We start from the raw sequence: 22,166 nt of genomic DNA, 5'->3' as shown, positions 1-22,166 counted from the left end.
TTTGTCGCCTGTCAAACCAGGTTTTCATAAAATCAGATTATTATCGTTGCGATAGAAGTTCATTTTCCATTCAGTTCTTGCTCGTATCGGATATATTTTATGAATGCGTCGTCGATTAAAAAAAAGAAAACGAGAGAAATATCGAACAAAATACGTCAGCTTGCATCGATGCTCGAACAATCCCTGCAACAAATTCTCATTTTTATATCCCAGAATGTGTTCTCGATTCGAAGACTAAAAGAAAAAAAAAAGTTTTATTACATCATGAATATTTACAAGCTGGCGTACGGCGATATTTCGTGGCGATCAACCGTGACTCGCGGTCGAACCGGATCGTTCACGGATCCGCCAATTTTCGTCCCGCCTATGCGCCGTCGCGTTTCCATTTCAAGTGCAGCCTCCGATCGATCGTGACGTAACGCGAACGAGGCAGGCATGCGTGCAACGCCGCTTGAGAAATCACGTCGAATCGTGGAAACACCTCTCGATCGTGTATCAAGATTGATAGGATAGGTTGGAGGGAGGTTAGTTGTGTCTACAACCGGTTAATTCTACGCATCTTTTTTAATGGGCCACGATGCTCTCGCGCGATTTCTAATCCGACGTTTCGTTCATGCGCGGAAAATTGCGCCGAGAATTTATAATCTGATCCGGCGGGTTGTAAATGTTGAAGCGTAAAATAGCGTTTCTTAATAGGCCTTTCAACCGATCGTTTTATGTTAAACGTAGTTTAGTTAAATCTATCTTATTGGATAGATTTGTTGTTGAAAAGTTAGTAGATTGATGTGTTTTTCTCTCTTTCCTTTTTTTTATTATTTAAACCGTAACGAAAGTTGTTGATCGAGAGAGAGAGGTTTCATCGGTGCTATATCGAGACACTAGTCGTAGAAAACAATTAACAATGTATTGATTCGATATAATGATTCTTTATACAGATACATATGGATGCTCGTGGGATGGTGTTGAAACATATCCAGCCCGCTGTGGAGATATAATACAAGGACGGATGCAGAGTTTCGTGGTTCCTAGATAGTTCCTCTCCTCGGGTTCTCCTCATATTCTCGAGAACTCTCTACCGTGGCACAGCTTCCCCATCAGATGACGCGGCAACCTTCTCAATATCCCGCAATAATCCTTCGTTCACGGTTAATAGTAAAAGAACCTATAGAAAGCTGCAACAAAATATAAAGAAAACAAATTCGCTTTCTCTCTCTCCCCAAACTCGATCAATTAACTCGTCCAACTAAACATTTCCTCTCGAAAATAAAATTTCTTGAGAGGGGGGCAGCGTTAAATTTCATCAACCTCGACGCGTTCGCGTGAAAGCAAACCCTCCACCCTGTCAAACTTTTGCGAGCACAGGGAAACAGGATCTCGAAACGTTCCAAAGTTCCTTGCTCCATCCTTGTTCCTCGGTCGAGCATCGCCACGATCCTTCTTCGTCCGAGAACACGAAGACGGAGCGAGGGGGCACGAGATCACGCGCAATAATTCGCCAAGAATCGCGGGGCAAAGCTCCTCCTCGAGTAATCGCCGGGACACCTGACCGTCGGTAATGAGAAGTCAGGCGCGGGACCGCTTCAAAGCTTGCTAATTACAGGACCCTCGTCACCCGGCCACCCTTCCTTCCACCTCATCTCCACCACCGTCCGATATCCTCTCCCCCTTTCGCTGTTAAGTGCTCGCTTTTCTGCCCGTTGCCTCCGACACGTTGGCCGACCACGGCGCTGACAATAAAGTTAACCAACGGGGAGAAGGCAATGGGATCCATTAGGGGCGCGCCTGGCTATGCGTAAATTTAACCCTTCCGCTATAGAATTCCAGAGAGTGAATCGAGGAAGGCTTTCTTTTTTGAACAATCCTTTTTTTTTTTCCATTTCTATCGATTTTACTTCCCCATGTTGATCGAATTTGTCTTGAAATGGATCTTGACGATGTATCGACGACAGAGGAATATAAACCGAAGGTGAGAGAAGCGCGCGGTTCAAGTTTAACGATCGTTCTGCCGCTAGTTAGGAACACGTGCGGCTAAGTGTCTTATTTCCTTTCCCTCCAACACCATCAATTGTCGATCATAGACATTCAGAGACGATCGCTGGGCTTTCACTGGCACCCGCTCGTTCATTCGCGAGCACTGTATCATTAACACCTAAATCGTTCCTCCACGGAACGCTATCGAGGAGGATTTGTCCCCGATCTCTACCCCGTAATTACGCCCCCTTTCCTCGCAATTATTCCGCAAACGAGGAGACGGGGCAGCTCGATAACGCGCAGACAACGCGTCGAAACGGACCATCCTCGTATTTTATCGAACCTTCGAGCAACCTTCGAGGAGAAAAACGGGCTCCTTCTGCGCGGTTCGATTAAATTACCGCTTTTCACGCGGTTATCTGGCCGCGCGTTAATCTCTCGAGCCCATCTCGCGAGGAACTTTTAACCCGGCGAAACGTTAATCACCGCCAGTTTCGCAGATTTATCCGCTCCATCGAGATCGTTTACAGGCATTAATGAACAAAGGGTATACAGTGGCCATAACCGACGTTAGACAGTCAGTTTGCGCTCAAGATTTATTTCTCCATCGAGCTCTATCCGCTTATCTTGAGCCATTGTGAACAATTCCGTTCTATTGTCTGGATGGATTGGAAGAAACAATCGATTGAACGTTTATGGAATATTATTTCTCTGAATCTTCTATGATTCTTGGAAACCGTTGTTATAAAGACATATATATATTTTTTCAAACTTTCATCGATCTTTTTGTTCTGAGGTACACGCGCGCATCACTCGTTTTACACGTGTAGGGAAATGTTTTATTTTTTTATTATTAATCGTTTTTTAATAAACAATCGACACTAAAATCATTACCAGAATCTAGAAGCTCTGACGGGAGCAGAGGAAAATGGTTTATTTTTTCTTTTCATTACACGCTCTCGAATCAGACTTTCGAATCTTCTCCGACAGTTCTGATGATGATAATGTAATCGATATTCTCGTCCAGAGGCCATGACATGGATGCCGATTAAAGGTTAGGAACGAAAGAATTGAAAAAAAAAAGCGAGTATTTGCAATAATAATTAAATTCCAGGCAAGGTGTGGAAGTTTCTCGAACGACCTCATTTGACTATTCGATTAAGCGTTATTACTCGTAATGACAGCGTATGCAACGTGGATTCGTGGAACTCTTTGCGCGCGGATCGAGCTTTCGTGTCAATTGGGCCGCGTGTTTGCGAAATTACGCCCGTTAAAAATTGATCGTTGCTCGACACAACGGCTCGCTCGAAATCGTATTACGAGGGCCTCGTTAAGAGAACGATACGAATTACGAGTCAGTTTTATTCGCAACGGTCCGACCCGCGAAAATAAAGAAGTACGCGACGAGTCGAGCTAACGACGCCTAATTGCGCTTGTTAACGATTATAAATCTCGTAATTGCCTTCGTTACGCGATTGGTTAGTAATTGTTTTCAGGGTTACGCTCGACTATTGAAAAACGTAAATTGAATTTCGCGGAACGAAATTATTCCTCCTATCGATTATGTTACAAAACTTCTGAGCGATTTTCTTTTTTTTTATTATTATTATTTCTATCATATTTAAAGAAACGATGATCATCTTCGAAATTTATCTTGAACCATTCGATTTTGCTACGAAGAATTTTCTTAATTTTCTTTTTTTTCAAATCTATCAATTTTACTAAAATAAAGAGAAAATCATTATTTTCTGGACGTGTAACGAAATAATATTCCCCCTTGATTAGAAAATATAAAAATACGTTAAATAGCCTTACGGTTTCACGAAGAAGAATTTGTTATTTTACTACGAGAAAAAAAAAAAGAGCCTAAAACCACGAACTTGACCATGAAGAGATCATCGATCCCAGCAGCAGAGATATACAAGATTTTCGGGTCGCCAAAAACGACGATATTGTCCACGACCCAACTGACCTCGTAACACCTGTTACGCTTCGCGAAGCAGCTCAGCCGAGGTTACGTGTAAACGAGTTTAAGTCACGAGGCCAACGAAATCACTTTCACTGACCCCCCGTCTCTCTAAGTGGATCCCAAGGTTGCCTCTTCTTCGGGGGAACCGGTATTCCTCTCTCTTCCTCTTCCTCTCTATTCCTCGAACGACCACGAGGAATGCCGCCATTGGATTCGATAATGAAAGACGAGGAAGAATTTTTATTCCTAACTTTTGCTTCGAGAATCAGCCAGAAAGATCCGTCGTAATCCATCCGGGAAGAGAAAGCTTTCCATTTATACGTGGATTACTCCGCGATGTGATTTATGCGCGAGGATCGAATAGATTTTTCACGAAAATATCACGCTGTCAGCTTTCAAGGTTGGAGGATTTCAAGGGTGGTTTCTCGTTTGTTTGTTTTCCAGATTTTTCGATTCTCGAAAGGGAAAGTTGCCCTTCTTTTTTTTTTTCCAAAATAAAATAGAAATGGCGGTAAGTTAACTTTGTGCATTTCCATGCCTTTTGCGTGGAATCGTGTTAGTGGAATTGTTAAGACGCATTCGTGAATTGGTGCTAATTAGCCAGTATAAATAACACGAATCGTATTAGTGTGTCGCTACGTGAAACTACGTGAAATTAGTCTTGGAAGAGGTCTATCCATTCTTATATATTTACAAGTTTCGTAGGAGAGAATAGAATTGAAGGTTGCACTGCACGACATCTTCCGTGTCGTTGCGTGATATTTCACGTTTGTTAGAAATCAAGGAGAAGAGGATCGTCGCTCTTGAGGAGTTCAGGATCACGATTTAAATGGAATGGCCTTTCATAAAACGTATCGTCGTTTCTTAACTCTTCGATCTAATTTCAGGATGTCTCGTCGTTCAGGATGATCTATTGAAAAATATACAAAGTGTAAGATCAAATGAAACGTACGTCTCGTTACCTGTGTTACCACAAGTTGGAGGAATAATTTTTCCAACGAGCTGTGAATATTATTTTCAAATGATCATGAGTTACGATTATATTATATAAATACAGCGAATAAATTTCAATGAATCTGATTACGGAATACCTTCCATGAATATTTTACAGTCTCGATGATTCCTCGCAATTTAATTAAAGACCGTTACTCGGATAGAAATAATCGAGAAGCTGTTGATGATAAGAATGGTCGAAAGATGGCGTTGAAATTTTCTTTTCCCTCTGGGCACGGTGAGTGAAGGAAGTCATGCGGATTAAAAAACGTGAAGAACGAAGGTGAGGAGGGGGTTGAGCGGTTCGACGTATCTGGCAACAAATAAATAGCGATTTATTCACAAGTTAAGTGCACAAGGGGCGACGACAAGTGCTCGAGGGGTTAGTGTTCATCCCCAAAGTGTTACTGCTCGCCGTGTTGTTGAGTCTTTGGTGGAGGTGTGAATTTTAGTGAGCAGATATTTGGCGCCACTTTCCGCTCCTCCGTGCCACGGGTTCAAGCATTTCTCCTCAGAATCCTAAGGACTCGATTTACCTTGGTTGGGCGGCACGAATCCGTATCCGCTCGCGCCTACTATCACTCCGCTGGAGTCCTCGTTATTTGGCGGAGGGCCAGGAGGAAACAGTACCGGTCCTACAAGAAAAATCATCCTTAAAAATACGAATGAAACTTTAAACAGAAAAATCGTAAAAGGAAGAGGAAGGAAGATGTCATCCTTGGACCGTTCTTCGATCAAATTTACATCTTCTCGATTATTTCTATACCTGAGATTAATTCACGTTTGCCAGTACCGATTCGTATTAAACAAGATTTAATACGAAAGAAACTTTAAACAGAGAAATCGTAAAGGAAGAGGAAAATGTCAAATTTACATCTTCTTGATTATTTCTATAGTTTGACAGTACCGATTCGTATTTCGAAACTTTAAACAGAGAAATCGTGAAGGAAGAGGAAGATGTCATCTTTGGACCATTATTCGATCAAATTCACATCTTCTCGATTATTTCTATATTTGAGATTAATTCACGTTTGCCAGTACCGATTCGTATTAAACAAGATTTAATACGAAAGAAACTTTAAACAAAGAAATCGTAAAGGAAGAGGAAGATGTCATCCTTGGACCGTTCTTCGATCAAATTTACATCTCGATTATTTCTATATTTACGAGATTAATTCATGTTTGGCAGTACCGATTATTAAACAAGATCGATTTAATACGAAAGAAACTTTAAACAGAGAAATCGTAAAGAAGAGGAAGATGTCATTTACATCTTCTTGATTATTTCTATATCTACGAGATTAATTCGCGTTTGGCAGTACCGGTTCGTATTAAACAAGATCGATTACTTGAAGGCACGAAGCCTTGAGCGTCATTCATCAAGCTGACGGTTACGCCCCTTTTCTCGATTTCATTTCAATCAGAAAACGACATCTCGACTTATTCTCCATTCCCGTGCAACGTTTATGAAAAATCATAAACACGGTTTAAACGAGCTCGTTAAACTGGCTTACCGGCTAGCTCGCGATTATTCAACATCGTGCCCCAGAAAGATCATGAAATTCAATGAAATTACACTACCGTGCGTTCCTGAGATCCCCGATCATCTCCATAATCGCTGTTACACGGCGATCTTATCAAAAGTAAACGAATCGTTTTGAAATTTTTCGCGTAATTTACAATCCACGGTCTTCATGGTCGTTGCTTGAGATCGAGATCGAAAAATCGCCATCCGATCTAACAAATACTTTTGAAAGTAATTATTCAGATTATTCAAACATTCAATTATTCGAACATTAGAACTATCTTATTATTATATCATTTCAGCGTCATTTTGAATTTGAATATTTTGAACAAGAGGCAGATAAAATATGTCTTCTCGATACTCTGAGAAAACAGAAGAATATAATTCGATGTGTAATAAAGAAGTTATGAGATCTATAAATAATTAAATAATAATATTTCCTTTATAATTTATGCCTCGACACAATAATCACGAAAAAAAAAAAGGGAAGAAAACTCCTTCTGTTCTATCATTCGAAAATTCCTTCAAGAAGAAATTCCATCGTATCGTCATTTCGTTCCTTCGATATATGTTTGGTCTAGTTTCGATCGATCGTTCGATCACGAATCGTTCGAACACGAATATTCATCATCTTTCGCAACGTTTCGTGCATCTTCTACGACCTTATCGGAATTTAAATTATAATAGCCGATTGTACAAGGCAGCCGCGCATAAACGGAGGGAATCCGCATAAACGATCCTCCTCCCGTGCAATTCTACAAAGTGTTAATTTTATAAGCGCCTCGTTATAAACCAGTTTTCAAGGAGATCCAGTGTAATCTATCTGAATCGGGAAGTGATTTGCAATCCGAACGACTATTAATCGATGCCACCGTGGAAATAGCGGTTTCCATTAACGCGTGCGAGGTGCAAATCTCACGCAACTAACTCGATCCTTATCAAATCGCAACAAACTGTTACGAAACCATGAACCTCGTGCCGCACACTTGGACAATAATTGTTCCGATTAATTAAGAAACGCGAACGACCTGATTCAAGTTATTCGTTAGATTTTCGATTTATCGCTAGACTAATCACGAGACCACTTCCCTTTTACGGTCCACGAATTATAAGATTATTTAATATAGTTGGATTGTTCTGAAAAAAATTTTCCTTCTCTTTTATCTTATATCCAGAATGATCGCCCAAGTATAATATATATATATGGTATAATATTTTAATGATATTTTAACACTTTTACAAAATTTTATATACCATATTTACAAAGTTTCATTTTTCTTCTTTAACTTCAAATTTATATTATCGTTTTACTTTCAAAAAATTGGTTCTATTTTTTATCTAATCGATTCTTCTCGTTAATTTATTCAACAATTGTAAAAGAATGTATTTATTAATTTTCGATAAAAAAATTATTTTTCAAAGAAAAAAAAAATAGGAGCAAGAGGTGCGGAAATCATGCGTGAGAAATCATCGAAAGAAACTTTAGAAGAAAATGTTATTACGGTTGGGAATGGAGAATGGCGGAGAGTTACGTGTAAAAAGGTATTTCACTCGAGGAAAAATTATTATCTAACACACGTTGACAAGAAATTGACCAGTCGGAACACAAGTTGGCGGTATGTCAGCAACATTTTCCTGCCTCTATTTATTGTAGGTGAGTTTGAACTTGACACTCATTCCCTGCGTAAAACGCGCCGCCGCGTTCCACTCGATCGCAAGGATCGCGTATCCTGGTTACGGCGTGTGTCGAATTATACACGTGCAGGCAAATGTCAAAGCTTCAACGTTAGAATAGGAAACCGTTATAACAAATGGGATACCTCTCGTTAAGGGCAACAAATAGGCGGCTGTCGCCTCGTCCATTAATCTTCGATTTCCAACTCGAAATCGAACGTGAAATTTATGAAATTAATCGCGCGAGTTTAAAATATTACGCGTGTTGATTTAAAATTCCTTTATCCATTAATTTATTATCAAAAAATTTTAATTTTCTTCTTTTTCTTCTTTTTTGATATCGAATAAATTTGCATAATTTTGATATATCAATAAAAAACTCCGAAGTTTACACGATCATTTCTCTTTTTTATTTCGAGGAATTACACAACTTTCCTCCAAATAAACGCGAAATATCAATTGAACAAGTTCGAATTAAAATAAATGCGCGATTTAAAATTCATTTTACATTTATCCATCGATTTATTACTAATGATAAAATAAAAAGATATAAATAAAATTTTATATTTTTTAATATAGATAATTATTAGTAGAAATCGACCGATCGATTGCAAATCCATTCATTCCAATTCATACGATCACTTTCCTTTTCCTCGACGTTAATCACATACTACTCGGTAAACGTTCTCTATCGATATATATATATATAGATATTAAATATATCTATATATACATAACCGTTCGATATCTATGAAATTATCGTTATTAGTTCCCCCTTCCGGCATCGATCGTAATTTCTGGCTTCGAACGAGAATCCGAGAATAATCTCATTTAGTAGAAGCGTCACGGTTCGTCGACAACTCGAGCGGAAATGGAATTAACCGCCAATTATTCGCGAATCCATATCTCACTCCGCAAGATTATTTCCGACAGGGTTTTAAGGGTCGAGAAAACGAGGGGGAGGATCGGAGAACCGGTTGTTGGTCGAATCCAAGTTTATTGGGAATTGGTTCCAAGGATTCCGCGGGTTAAAAGGATTAGCATATTCACCTCTATTCGATCGTGGATCTCGCATTGCTACCGCTTGCCTAATATAAGGTCCGAATCCTGCGAACAATTGACTGTAGTCCTGGGACGAAACCGTTGCCAGAACTGTGAAAACCAGTAGAATCAGAATTGTCTGAAATGGAAAGATTAATCTTTTAATCTTTAGTGTAATTTTTTTTTTAATTTTATAGAAAATAATCATAATAATAATGATGAAAATAATTATCCTTTCCTGATTTTTATTTTTAGATCAAGCCTTCCTTCAAACGATCAAAATATCTTGTTTAGAATTTCAAAGTAGATTTCAAATTTCTAAGTGGGATATCTTTTAAGGGAATATTTCGTTATTTACGAAATTTTTCCATCACGAATACGGTTGTCAAGATGAAATAAATTATCGATCCTGTCAATCGAGATATTACAATTTCCCTTCAAACGTCCGAATTACGCGTTCCCTTATTGGAATCTATCAACGATCCATGCCTCCCAACGATCTATTAGACACTTTCACCGTTTCCCAATCCCCGTGCAAAAACTTTCGAAAAAATGTATAAACACAAATAGAAAAAAAAATAGCAATCCTCGAGAGGCTTTCAATTAGTTTTAATCGAGCCTCCTGAGACAATCGTGACGATTCCACTTTTAACTCCGTATAACTTTAAACCGGAAACGGCCCCATTAAATTCCGTTATACACGACGATAAATGGGGAATTGAAAGACGTTCGTTAGACGCTCGTTCTGAAAATACCTTCTAACCTCGATCCAATGATTGACGACCGATTCGAGTCACGGTACGCAGAATTTTCTCCAGGCCGGCGCGACAATTTTTACGAGCCTCTATCAGTTAACAATGCGATATAATTTATGGGCCGAATATACTCGTCCAATGAAATCACCATTCCTCCGGTTTCAGATCCGTTTCAGAAGTCGTTTCTCAACATCTCTTCTCAAATTCCCGTTTCTTGCCACGATTTCCTTCAAACATTCGCCATCAAGCAAGAGAATCACCGAGGTGTTACTTGATAAATTAACTACGATGAATTATAGAGAACGTTAAATCGCAACACGGAGTCACTCTACCATGTGCCGTTCGACTCAGATAAATTGCAGTCGTTCGATTTTTAATCGATTCGTTTGTTTCTTCGAGGATATCTCTCTTTATTTTCGTATATTTGTGAAATTTCGAATGGAAAAAGACAACAGAATAAATTCGAGGATTCGAAAGATCGTCCATTTCACGGATCAAATACAAAATTTAAATTAATTAAAAAGTTGATGCTCATCGTCAACAAATAATATTTCTCTTACGCGAATTAAAAGATAATTTCACGTTAAAAGAACGAAGAAGGGATCCGCTCGTTCGACGCGACAACGATTTACAATTGAAAAATCTAAAGACAAGGAACGAATCGCGAGGATTTATTGAACGTCATAAACGTCAAAAACTCTTGAAGGAAAATAAAGAATTGCATCTCGAGTTGGAAACGTGGACAAATACATTTCCCGTTCCCTTGTTCACCTCAGAAAGGTAGAAAAGCGACTTGTTAATTGCTCCCTTGTACCCAAGTTTCGACAGAGTGTAGTTGCGACAGATCCACCGATCTGTTTCCGCAAAAAGCGATAAATATTCCCAACTTGTTATCAACTCACGAGACATCGCGTGCTCGAAAGCAACGTTTGAAAAGGTGCAAGCGTGTCGTAAACGTGTCGTAAACTGAACGAAACGAAACGAAAAATCCCATTTCGTGTCTTGAATTCCACGGTCGGGGGAACGGGATTCGGAGGCGAGCGAAGAAAAGCCGGCGATTTATATCTCGTGACAACCGATCATCTCTTCCCGTTAAGATTCTTACGTAAAATCTGACGAAATCGTTATACACGGTCACCTCATCCAAGCTTGGGAACGCGTTGAATAATCGCGGTAATAAACGACGATTGAACGAGCGGTTATGCTTCTCGCAACGAATATTATATATCGGTTTTTCTGTCGATCGAAAGCAAGGTGAGCAACGCGGGAGCACGTCATCGCTTCGCGATTTCTTTCCTCGCGCAATGTCAAGGCGATTAATTGCCGCCCCTGTTACGTATAATTGCGTGGATAATTTTATGCGATATATCGAGAATTGAACCAATATTGACTTATTTAATTGTTTGCTTCGTTCGAGATTCCGGATGGATAAAGTATTTCCGTATCCATCTTTAAAATTCATTAACTATTGACTCGTTATTAAGTTCCGTTATACATGCGCGAGAACTCGATCCGATATCTGATATCTTTAAAATTCATAAGCCATTCAAATCGTCGACTAGATCCACGCGTCTGAAATGTTAGGTTGATTTTCCAACGAGATATACGCGTCTCTATACGACGATATCCCATTACGCCACACATCGGCGTTTACTTGTCACAACTTTGAACGAAGGATTGATCGAAGCGGGGAGAGGGAAAGACAGATTAATGATAGAGTATCGCAGAGATCGACCCTTGATCGACATTGGTTCTAATTAGAGATCGACGCATGGACGAATAAATTTACGTAATTGCCGTAACGAAACTGACTGTCGAGAAACGTTTATCGTTTTCTACAGCTATTTTCCTCGCAGAAATGCAAACGAAACGATATGAAAGATATATAAGAATTCGTGACGAGAAGGGTTTAACTCGTGTATCGGCGTAATTGCGCGTAATGAACAACAGAAAACTCGTAATAATTAAAACGAAGCCTCATCGTGGAACGAGGCACGCAACGACTCGATAAAATTTATAATATAATTTACACGAGAGATTAACTTTTAACACGTGAACGTTTATAATTTTTCACAATTCCGATCGAAGCGTAACGATCTCGCAGGTGGAAATCGTTTCCAGTTCCCTTGAAACTGAACTAGACTCGAAACCGGAAAAGCAAGGTCGAGGTGGCGGATACAACATCGATTATCGTAACTCTAATTCGAGCTTAAACCGATTTTTGCGTATATAAACTTATTAGAACCAACTTATTGAACAACAAAAATTAATTAAATTTGAATGTTGGTTGGGAGAGGAGAACGAGATTCGAGAACAATCTTGAAGCGACGCGCTCGTTGTGCAGGCACACACGAGGTCGCCCACAAACCGCGGCACACATGTGCGTGCACCGTGACGATAGATATCAAACGCCACGGTGATATCTGAACCAACGCGCGCCGATGATGACGGGGAGAACCGCGCAGGCTAATAAATGCCTAGTTGCGAAATAATCGTGAGCACGTTGCATATTTGTCGGGGTGAAGCGACGCACGAAATGTGGAGAAGGAAAGTTAGAAACCGGAGAACGTGTGCGGTTGGATTAATAATCAACACCTAATAAATAATCGAGTCGAGCAGCGAACATTTCAAACACTATGTTATGTAATTAAACCATTCGCTCACAATGAGATTTTTTTTTTGCTTAAGCGACCCAATAATATAATTTCTGTGATTAGTGTTAGATTTCCGTTTAAAAACTCTGATCACTTATATAAGTTGTAATTTGAAAATTGTAAAATAGGAAAATACGAACGATGAATTGAATATGAATATTACGGTTTTCGATATTTATCTTGAAATTTATTACGATTTTGAACGATTTAAAAAACAAATCATTCATTTTTTTCCTCTTTTGGAATTAATTGAAATGAAATTGGAAAATTTATTTATTCCAAAGTTCTTTTTTTTTTTTCTTTCTCAACGAGAATTTGTGTTAATTTGTCTTATATTTTTCACGCCTGAATGCGACAAATATTCTTCATAAATTAGAAGAACGGAGAGTTAGTTTGTTTCAAGCTTGTCTTTTTCTTTTTTTTATTTTTAGAAAAAGTATATAATTAATCATTCACGCGTGAAATTATATCCGTGCGGGTGCAGCTGACCTAATGCAGCGTTCCGATTCTGTTCGAATATCACGCGGCTCGAAAGGTTTTCGAGCAAACCGGAGCTCGAGAATTCGAACCTTGAGCGAGAGAGGCTAATTCCTCTCCGAGTTTCAATGAAGTACCTTGGAAAGTATCGCGGCAGGTTGAAACTCGCGAAGCCTATAATTTCTTCGAGAAAGGAAAGCGTGGAGTAATATTATGGAGGTCAAGTACCTGCAAAGACGAAATTATTGTAATAGAAAAAAAAACTCGAGATGGAAATTATATTAATCATGGAAATGAAGTAATCGCGATTATTCATCTCTACCAAGAATCACGTTGATCAAGATTGAAGGTAAAGTTTCCATTTCTGTATAAGCTCCCCTTCATTCACTAACTTTTGATTCACAGAATGATTCTATTCTAACGCGAGGATGCATAGACATTTAAATAAATTTCTCGAGAGTTGTTCTCCAGAGTACTTTTCATTAATTACGATAAAAATGCGAGTTACTTTTACTTTCTCGCGGTGTCCACTCGCAGAAGAAATGGTTCTTGGCTACGTTAAACTTAGAGCAGGCGAAAATGACACGTATATTTAATTTTCCACCTTGGATGCTGCATAGAATAAACGTATAATCGCGATCGACACAGTAAAATTACAAATTGCGATATCGAAGGTGAACTAATAAAGGATAATACGCGACGGTTACTACGCACAGCCGCTTCCCTCCAGCGAGCAACACAGATTTATCAAATCACTGGATATTTCCAGGAAGAATTTCAGCCTCCTTTCCACCGAATGATCGATAAAATAGCAGGTCGGCCCGTTTCATTATTTTTTCCCTCTAATCTGCTCGAAACCGCCCGCGGACTGCAAAGTTTCGCCCGTTCTCCACGAGATACGATTTTCTTACGACACTCGACTTCGTTCGGCGCGAGTCGTCGGGAACAAAGCTAAAAGTAGCGAGCTCAATCTATGTTCCCGTGTTTGATCAATAACGAATATCAATTGTAGATCTGTTCGAACGAACGGCGGACAGATCTTGTAAAAGCTCGTATTTTCAACGATAAATATCAATATCGTGATTTATGACTCAATACAAGTGACCGACAAAAATATCTCTGTGTGTATTATTCAAATTGATTCGAATCTGACAAGCCATCTTTTCAGTAATGTCGCTATTAACTTCAATATTTCCTTTTTTAATCTAATAAATCCATTATGTATCTCCCTTTAAACCGTAAAAGAGAAACATTTACGATAAAATATTCCAAAATACCAATTTTATTCCAATTTCCTCCGTAATTATATAATTATATTCGTACATTTATTAATAATTTCTTCCTAGGAACGAAGCCTCGAAGTATCGTCACAAAGTAATAAATAAAATTTCGAATCATAGTACACATCACAGATTAAACGAGGAGAAGCGAAAGCATCGATGCTGCTCTCGACGAGGGAGAAATCCAGTCTTCTCTTGTCAAAACAATGAATCTCTCGATCGTTACAAGCACAAACAAAATTTCATCGAGTTTCTCTCGCGCGTCGTACGGTGCATATGAGATGCATCTCGTATGGTACGTGTAATACGTTGAATCCATTAGAGTAGAGCAACGTTCAAGCATGCTTCGTACGCTTCCGCGTTTAATATCCACCGGAGCATTCTTTTCGTCCATTTTTTTCTTTTCCAACCGCATTCGTTTTCGTATAGTAACGCGGCGATGCTCGGCCAAGCATCCGGGGAAACAGGATGCGTGGCGCGTTGCATAACGGAGAAAGACGTCTTTCGCGAACGAAAGTTCGACGAGTTTTCCAACGGTGGCAATTACGTACGTTTCCACTCGTTTTCTCGAGTGGCTCTAATAAAGAGAGGATCGGTTTGGATGATCGCTTGGGGAAATATTCGCGTGAAATTGACTCGTTACGCCGGCCAGGTTAATTAGGCGTGTCGTTGATTGCCTGGATCCCGTGATCGCGAAACTTTTATGTATAAATTTCCCTTCCTTCCTTCTCTTCAGATAAAATTTATTTCTTAATCGATATTCTTTCTTCCTTCTCATTTGCAATATTTCAAGTTAAATTTCGAAACAGGACGACGTTTTAACGGAGGGAAAAGAGGGATAATGGGACATTGTCGACAATTTGCAAATAGTTTTTCTTCACCGCGATAATAATATCACTGGCCTCTAATCTCTTGGTTGTTCTCGTGGTGAAGAAAAAGCAAAAAGCCCGATTGTTGGCCGCGAACAAAGCAGCAGAAGTCGAAAGCACCGGTTCGTTTGCACCGATATCTTTTGTCACAGTGGAATGCGGCGCCCGCGACTATGCACACGCGACTCAGGATAGCTATTGTTACAACACGCCCACATCGTGCCCACCGTGCAAAATGTTATCTTCTCACTTTTACTTTTCCTGCCACGTGGTGAACGACAGCGCGACCGTAAACCAACCTCTATTTTTCCCGTTAAATCCATTTTTTTTTTCACTCCCATGCGTCGGTGAAACGATTATTAAAAAGAGAAGCGGGTATATACGTGTATAATTGCACAGTTTGCAGAGAAATTTCCCCACAAGCGTTTCTTAATTACCGATGGAAACAAAGCATCTATTGTATCGCAATATTTAGAAAGGATATATTCGACGTTAAAATGTGTATATACATTGCCATTTTTCAAAATTGAATTTTTCCTTTTTTATCGAAATTTTTTATCCAACTTTTGCGATAAATCGAATGAAAATTATACTATTTTACCGATTAATTCCCCGTTGTGATTGGATCATAATATCGAATTAACGAGAATCGAATCGATTTTCTATTGATTTTTGTTCTTTTTTTTATTTTACGTTTCGAGCCGAGTTACGACACTACTTCGATGTGGATGCGTTCTTTCGATGCTTGCTCAATATATCGGTCCCGCTTGCTTCAATTTTCAACAATTTTCAAAAAATTCGTCGCATAATTTTTCCCATTTCGCGCGTAAATTATGTGCGAGAAGAAAATTACACGCTCATCCGTGATACACAATTTTCACCTGTGAAGGCGTTACACCTTACACCGAAGGCGTTACAACACGAAAATTCGTTTCGGCATAGTTTCGCGTGGCGAGAACACAAAAGAAATAGGAAACATCGCGTCGACTCGTTTCCTGCGAAAACGTGAACCGAGAGTCCTTTCAGAAAGGGGAATTGTGCAACGTGCACGCGATAATCGAGGTCGGCCGTTCAGAAAATTCGACGGAATGCGCTCCCCGAGCGCGAAACGACGTCACCCGGGAGAAACCTTCTACGTGTGGGTCGTTATCTATCTACTTGATAGAAACACAATCGCGTTTCATTTGGAAATCCTCGTACAATATCCGCGTTACAATTTCGTTGGAAGGATATTCGGAAGAGAGAGAGAGAGAGAGAGAGAATACAAAGGACCATTGTTATATTTCACAGCATTGAGAGATGTTCGACACGAGCGGTGTCGAGAGATCGTCCGTGGTGGTGAAACGCGATTGCAATCATCGTGAAATAGATGATCGAGAATGATATTCTTGACCTCGAACGATATTAATTACAAATCGCGTTCAACGATTGAAAATGGAATAAAGAAAATGGAAACCATGACCGTTCCCCCGTTAGATATCACGCGTCCAATTCTTTCGTAAAAATCCTAGCATCGGGAGAGTGAAAGCAAATCGAGATTTCATAGCATGGGTCGGTGTCGCGCAATCTTTTCAATCTCTTATCCCTGGCGATGGGCCAGCTATTTCGCGAAACGGCGGGGGCCAAAGGTGTTGAAAAAAGCGAACAAGCAGTTCGCAATTAGAAAGTGGAACGACTGTAACGAACGAGTTTATTATACCCATTGAATTTCTATCTATGTGGTAAACCTTCTTTCAAAAAATTTCCCCGATAAGTATTCCGAATCCATTCTTTCGCTCGCGTCATTTTGGCATCATGCTAGCGCGCATAACGTAATTCAATTCGCAACTTTCCCTTCCACGTTATCTCCTATCTTGTATCCCAACTCGAGACTCGAGTAGTATCCGATATCGTTTATCCGGTTATTCTATTAGACCGATGTGATTAATTAACTCGATCGGTGTTGCTACATCGCAGCAAACGAAACGACTATGTTATGTCACTTCCCGGGACGAACTCGCGCGAAAAGGTTGGCTGAGAATCAGGAAAGAAAGGGATACTTCCGAAACCGTGAATACGTCACGGTTCAACGATCATCACGAGAGGAAAAATATAACGTTTCTCCATAGAGTGGACCTTTCTCCGAACGCCTCCAAAGCAAAATCGTTCGCCTTTTGTTTTTCGAAAATAATAATAATAATAATAATAAAAATCCATACGGATCTTTCTTCCCCTCCTTTCCAATCCGTTCCCCCGATCACTTCCGCCCTGCGGGAAATGTGTAAGCCGTGTTTCGCCGTTACAACAGTTCCTTCCTGATCCGAGTCAATGTTTATTAATTCATCCGGAACAACCGATTACGGGGAAGGTGTCTCGATCGAAGCTTCTCGAATCTATCTCTCCTTCCACGATTATCGAAAGTCTTCCTAGAGAGGAAGTGCGTGAGATTGACTTCATCCGATTTATGAACTTTCCAGATACACCGTTATCGATAAGGGGAAAGAGAAAAGGATAACGACGACCGATCGCTCTGTCGTATGACTAATCGTTATTCTGTCCAATCTGTGAAAGGTCAGAATAATGTTACGAGTTTGAGAAATGATTTTGAGAAGTAAAACTTTTTTTGCTATACAAATGTATGTAATACAGTCGACATTAATCTCGGCTGTGGACACGATTAACATTTCTTTCGAGCAACGTGTTTGTAAAACCTTTTTGTCACGCCTCGTAATAAGTCGATTTCTCAATTTCTCCGCGCCTCAACGCGGTATAAAAATAATATGACAAGCGATACAGAAATATTATCACGATCATTATCGGAAGAAAAATCGTAATAAATCCTCGCGAAACGTTGGTTGTTTCCACGCCTGAAAAAAACGATATCGTAACGGGCCTAAAAATCGACTCGAGATACCATAATTGGTGCTAACCGACTGGCGTGTGTCGTTCACGCACTAGATCCTCCGAAACGAACGAAAATATTCGCGTATCTCGTTGCCTTGCAATTTCTCTGACCAGTTTCGTTATACTTATAGGATTTCTGGTATTACTTCAAGAACCTTTTTTAGTTTCAATTCTACAATTTTCAAACTTGAGGCTATATAAAGAGACGATTATTAAGAAACTGTTATATCTCGATTGAATAATTCATCGAATTTTTTGAAATCAGCTGATTTGAGATATTATTAGAGACGTAGCACGAATATCGTCAAAGTACTAATTCGATAAGATAATTATGCGATTAAAAATGTGTGTATAAATATAATCACTTAAGAGATGAAATAACTTCGATTTACCGTGGTCGATGATTTTCTAACGAATTTCTAATTCCACTTTTACGTTGATATTTATTTGCCAATAAATTTTTCAGAACGAGTTCTCTGGGACATGATCACGTGTAACGCTTTGGAAAGTTTTAAAAAAAAATTTCTTCGCGAGATTCAACAATTTTGCAAAATCTTCAAAAATTATTTCGCAACGATGAATTGAATTTTTAATCGCACTAAAGCTAAAATCGGTGTAAAATTCAATTTAGAAAACCGATTAATGACGTTTTTCGTGCGTGACTCGAATTTAATCCAAAAAAGTGCATAGAAGAAATTAAATCGAGCCGTTCCCCGTTTCACAATGCTCGATCGAATTTTTACAATGAACAATTCCCGCGGCTGAAACGAATTATCCTCATTGTTCCGATCTGATCCAGAACTTTTTTTTTTTATCAATCTCCTCCATGGATATTATTCATTACGCAATCACCCGCGCAATCTACCATTTAACCGCGAAATGTAACCTTTCTTAATTTAATAACATTCGATATTTCGAAACGTTTCCTTCATTCGTTCCAACGACAGCAGATATTTTAAGGATCCATCACTTTGAATCCTTTTTCAACCCTTACGAGATGACGTCTTACGATTAATAAGAAATATCGAATCGAACGGAGATAGAATTTCTAAAAAGATAAGCAGTTTTTAATATTACATTAACGTTTTCCAATTTTACACCAGAAACCCATTTTCAGTGTTTTATACCGGATTACGACGATGAAATTGAAAAAGCGCGAAAAAAATACATAGGAAGTCAACGAAAGAGGCTTGAAAAAAAAGAATTTAGATGAGAAACGATAAAGTTACGTTTGATTACGAAAATTTTTATTACACACGAAAATTGAAAGATAGAATAGTTGGAAAGTGTAAAAGGTGAAATAGTGTAAACTTTACGACACGTTAAAATTTCCATTAAACTTGTATCGATCAAATGATCAATCGAGTAAGATAATCATCCCGACAGACAGGTTGCCGCTAGTGATATACGCGTTGCGCAATGGGTTAAGAGACGAAGCAGACGCCAGTCGAATGGCAAACGTTACAACTTGCCCCGGGCAAGGACATGGACCTGTCTCGCCAGCGGCCAGATCCAGTGAATGAATCCGAGTCGAGTTTACGGATATCCTCCGTCCGTTCAACTTCCTCCTATTCCTTCCTCTATCGCCGTTTCGCGCCACGGACTTGACAATTAACCGACGTAATCTAATGAGATCTAATGAGATTACTTTCTCCTCGAAAAGAAGTGTGACGAAAGGGATAAGGAAGAAGGAGCGCGTGTAAGAGGAATCTTCGTTAAAAGAAAGTACAACGGAGAAGTAGGAGAAGGAGAACGAAACTTTCCAATTAAATCATCAGATCTGTCTAGTGGTTAAGTTGGGAACAAAAGTGTTATAATAATAAGAAATAACGAGAAGATCGTTTCGAAAATGATATCGAGAATGATAGCAAGAGAAACGAAGTTTCGAATAAATTCACGACCTACTTTTCCGATAATTGGAATGAGAATGGGTGGAAGAACGTTCGGAATGTGTCGAGGATAGAGAAGAGAAGCGAACCAACTTCTTCTGGAGATAAATTTATCATCTTTTGTCAGCAATTATAATAGAATTATTATTAAAAGCTATTTGCAATTAAAAGGATGTTAAGAATTAGCATTTCTTTCGAACGTTATAATGATATAAGAATCATAGATGAGAATATTGATAATCGAGCTAGCTCTACATACGATCGCAAGCATAGATTCGCAAGGCACGGTTCCAGAAAGGAGGATGTAGAAAGTTAGAATACCCGATGTTCATGCTTTACGTGATCGTGACGAAGATGATGCTACTCTCTCTCTCTCTCTTTCTTTCTAGATCTTTATCGCGAGTTAGATACACGAGACGATAACACACTTTTATCGAACAATTAAAAAAATTGATGGTTCGACGCGAAAACACGAGTTTCACGCGGTTAATAATTTTGAGATCGACAATCGTAGAAAGCGCGCGCGTGAAAGGCTCCTAAAGATGCCGAGCCACTCTCGTGGCCGCGAAAAATCTCGAAGAAAGAAAACAGACCCGGTTAATCGACAACTTATCGATTTCAAAATTTTCGAATCGACTTTGTTCGTCCAAAAAAATTACGATAACTTGCAATTCCAACTCGATCCGATTAATATTCTATTCTCACTTGGAACAGCGTCATCCTGCGTGTACCCCTCGATCCTCGATCCGACTACCTCGATGCTCGATGATATCCAGCCAAACACCTCATTTCCCGGCCAGGGAACTGCGAGGGGGAAGAACGAATTACGCTCGCGTCTCTCGATGTAACAAGTCATGTGCCGAACCGAGCGCACACCACCGAGACTTCTTCTTCTTCTTCTTCTCCGCCCGACCGAGACCGATCGATCCAACGAGCCACAGGGAGAGCCCGCCAACTTGCTTCACTATATAAAAGCGCGCGATCCAGTCCCGCGAAAGTCTCCCCCACCGATACCGCCGCCCCTCCAATTAATCGCACGCGGACCCAACGAAACTTCCCTTTCACGCGGATCTCTTCCGCGCGTGCACAGGGTGTTTTCTCAATTCTCTTCCACGAATATTTCTCTCGCCAAGAAAGAAGAGAAGGAAAAAAAAAATTGTGTGCAAACCGTTATATTTCCATCGCTCTGAATCATTCTCGAATCTTCTTTTTCTTACTTTCGAGATTTTATTCTCGATCGAATCGTGTCGTCCACGGAATCGAAAAAAAATAACGTAACATTTTTCCCTTACTTTCACTCGTAGATATCGTGGCTCCAACAGTCAAGTACAAGAAAGTGTGAAACACTCTGTGTATTTCTCTCCCCTCTCCCCGGCTATCGTCGCACCTGTTCGCACCAAGATATCAATATTACTTACGATCCTCATGATCCGACGTTTAAAAATGATCCGACGAATGAACCGATAGATGCGCGGTAGACAGTTCTCTCGAGACCCGCGCGGCAAAGAGAACTATATAACGAAGCAGCTCGTGGAGCAGCTGCGTAGACACGATGATGCGTGTTCGCCGGGTCCCTCCGCCGCGTTCTCGTTACACCGTTGGCTGAACAACAGGTATGTCTCTCCCTCCTATCTGTCGTAAGCTCTGCTAGGACTCTCGCGGCGGGCCTAGGCAGAGGAAACGGTGGCGATAAAAGGTGGATCGTAGGTGTATACCGCGCGCTTGCCGTGCCGGCAACGTTTGACGCGAGGTGGGGAGTGTTCCTGAGACTTATATGTCGCCGCTGGAGGCCACCGTTCCTCTTGATCCATGCCCCCTCTGGACCCAACCCCCTCTGGACGGGCCCTTGACGATGGTCAAGGTGACCCGTGCCTCGGGGGGACCGATCGCTTCGGGGAAATCGCCTCCTCCTGCTCCTCCTCCTCCATGTCGAGATTATTCGTCGCTTCTCGCCGTTATCTCTTCCCATCGATGAGAGATCGGCGAGAAACACCGTCTCTCTCGATTTCTCGTTTCCGAGTTTTCAACTTGTTCGACAAGATATTTTATTCCTGTTCTACGATTTTTGTTATCGAATTTTATTATTGTGATTTTTTTAAACGACGCATATACTTTGACGATTTAATTTAGAGAAATGGGAAAGAGACACGTTTTATCGATTGTTTATTGTTGCATTGTTTTGTACG

General features: G+C 40.0%; 1 protein-coding gene across 3 annotated transcripts; it reads right to left on the bottom strand.

The window, feature by feature from the left end:
• Window positions 1–882: 882 nt before the first annotated feature.
• On the bottom strand, window positions 883–21,713 carry Wat (worker-enriched antennal transcript). Of its 3 annotated transcripts, none has more exon segments than NM_001011562.1 (4): window positions 883–1,172; window positions 5,470–5,568; window positions 9,183–9,312; window positions 21,399–21,713. In NM_001011562.1, coding segments are annotated over 4 exon segments (264 nt in total). In that variant the 5' UTR covers window positions 21,408–21,713; the 3' UTR covers window positions 883–1,146.
• Window positions 21,714–22,166: the final 453 nt, after the last annotated feature.

Source organism: Apis mellifera, linkage group LG15, assembly GCF_003254395.2.
Source record: "Apis mellifera strain DH4 linkage group LG15, Amel_HAv3.1, whole genome shotgun sequence".
Classification (NCBI taxonomy): Eukaryota; Metazoa; Arthropoda; class Insecta; order Hymenoptera; family Apidae; genus Apis; species Apis mellifera.
This window is presented reverse-complemented; position numbering and strand designations above follow the sequence as displayed.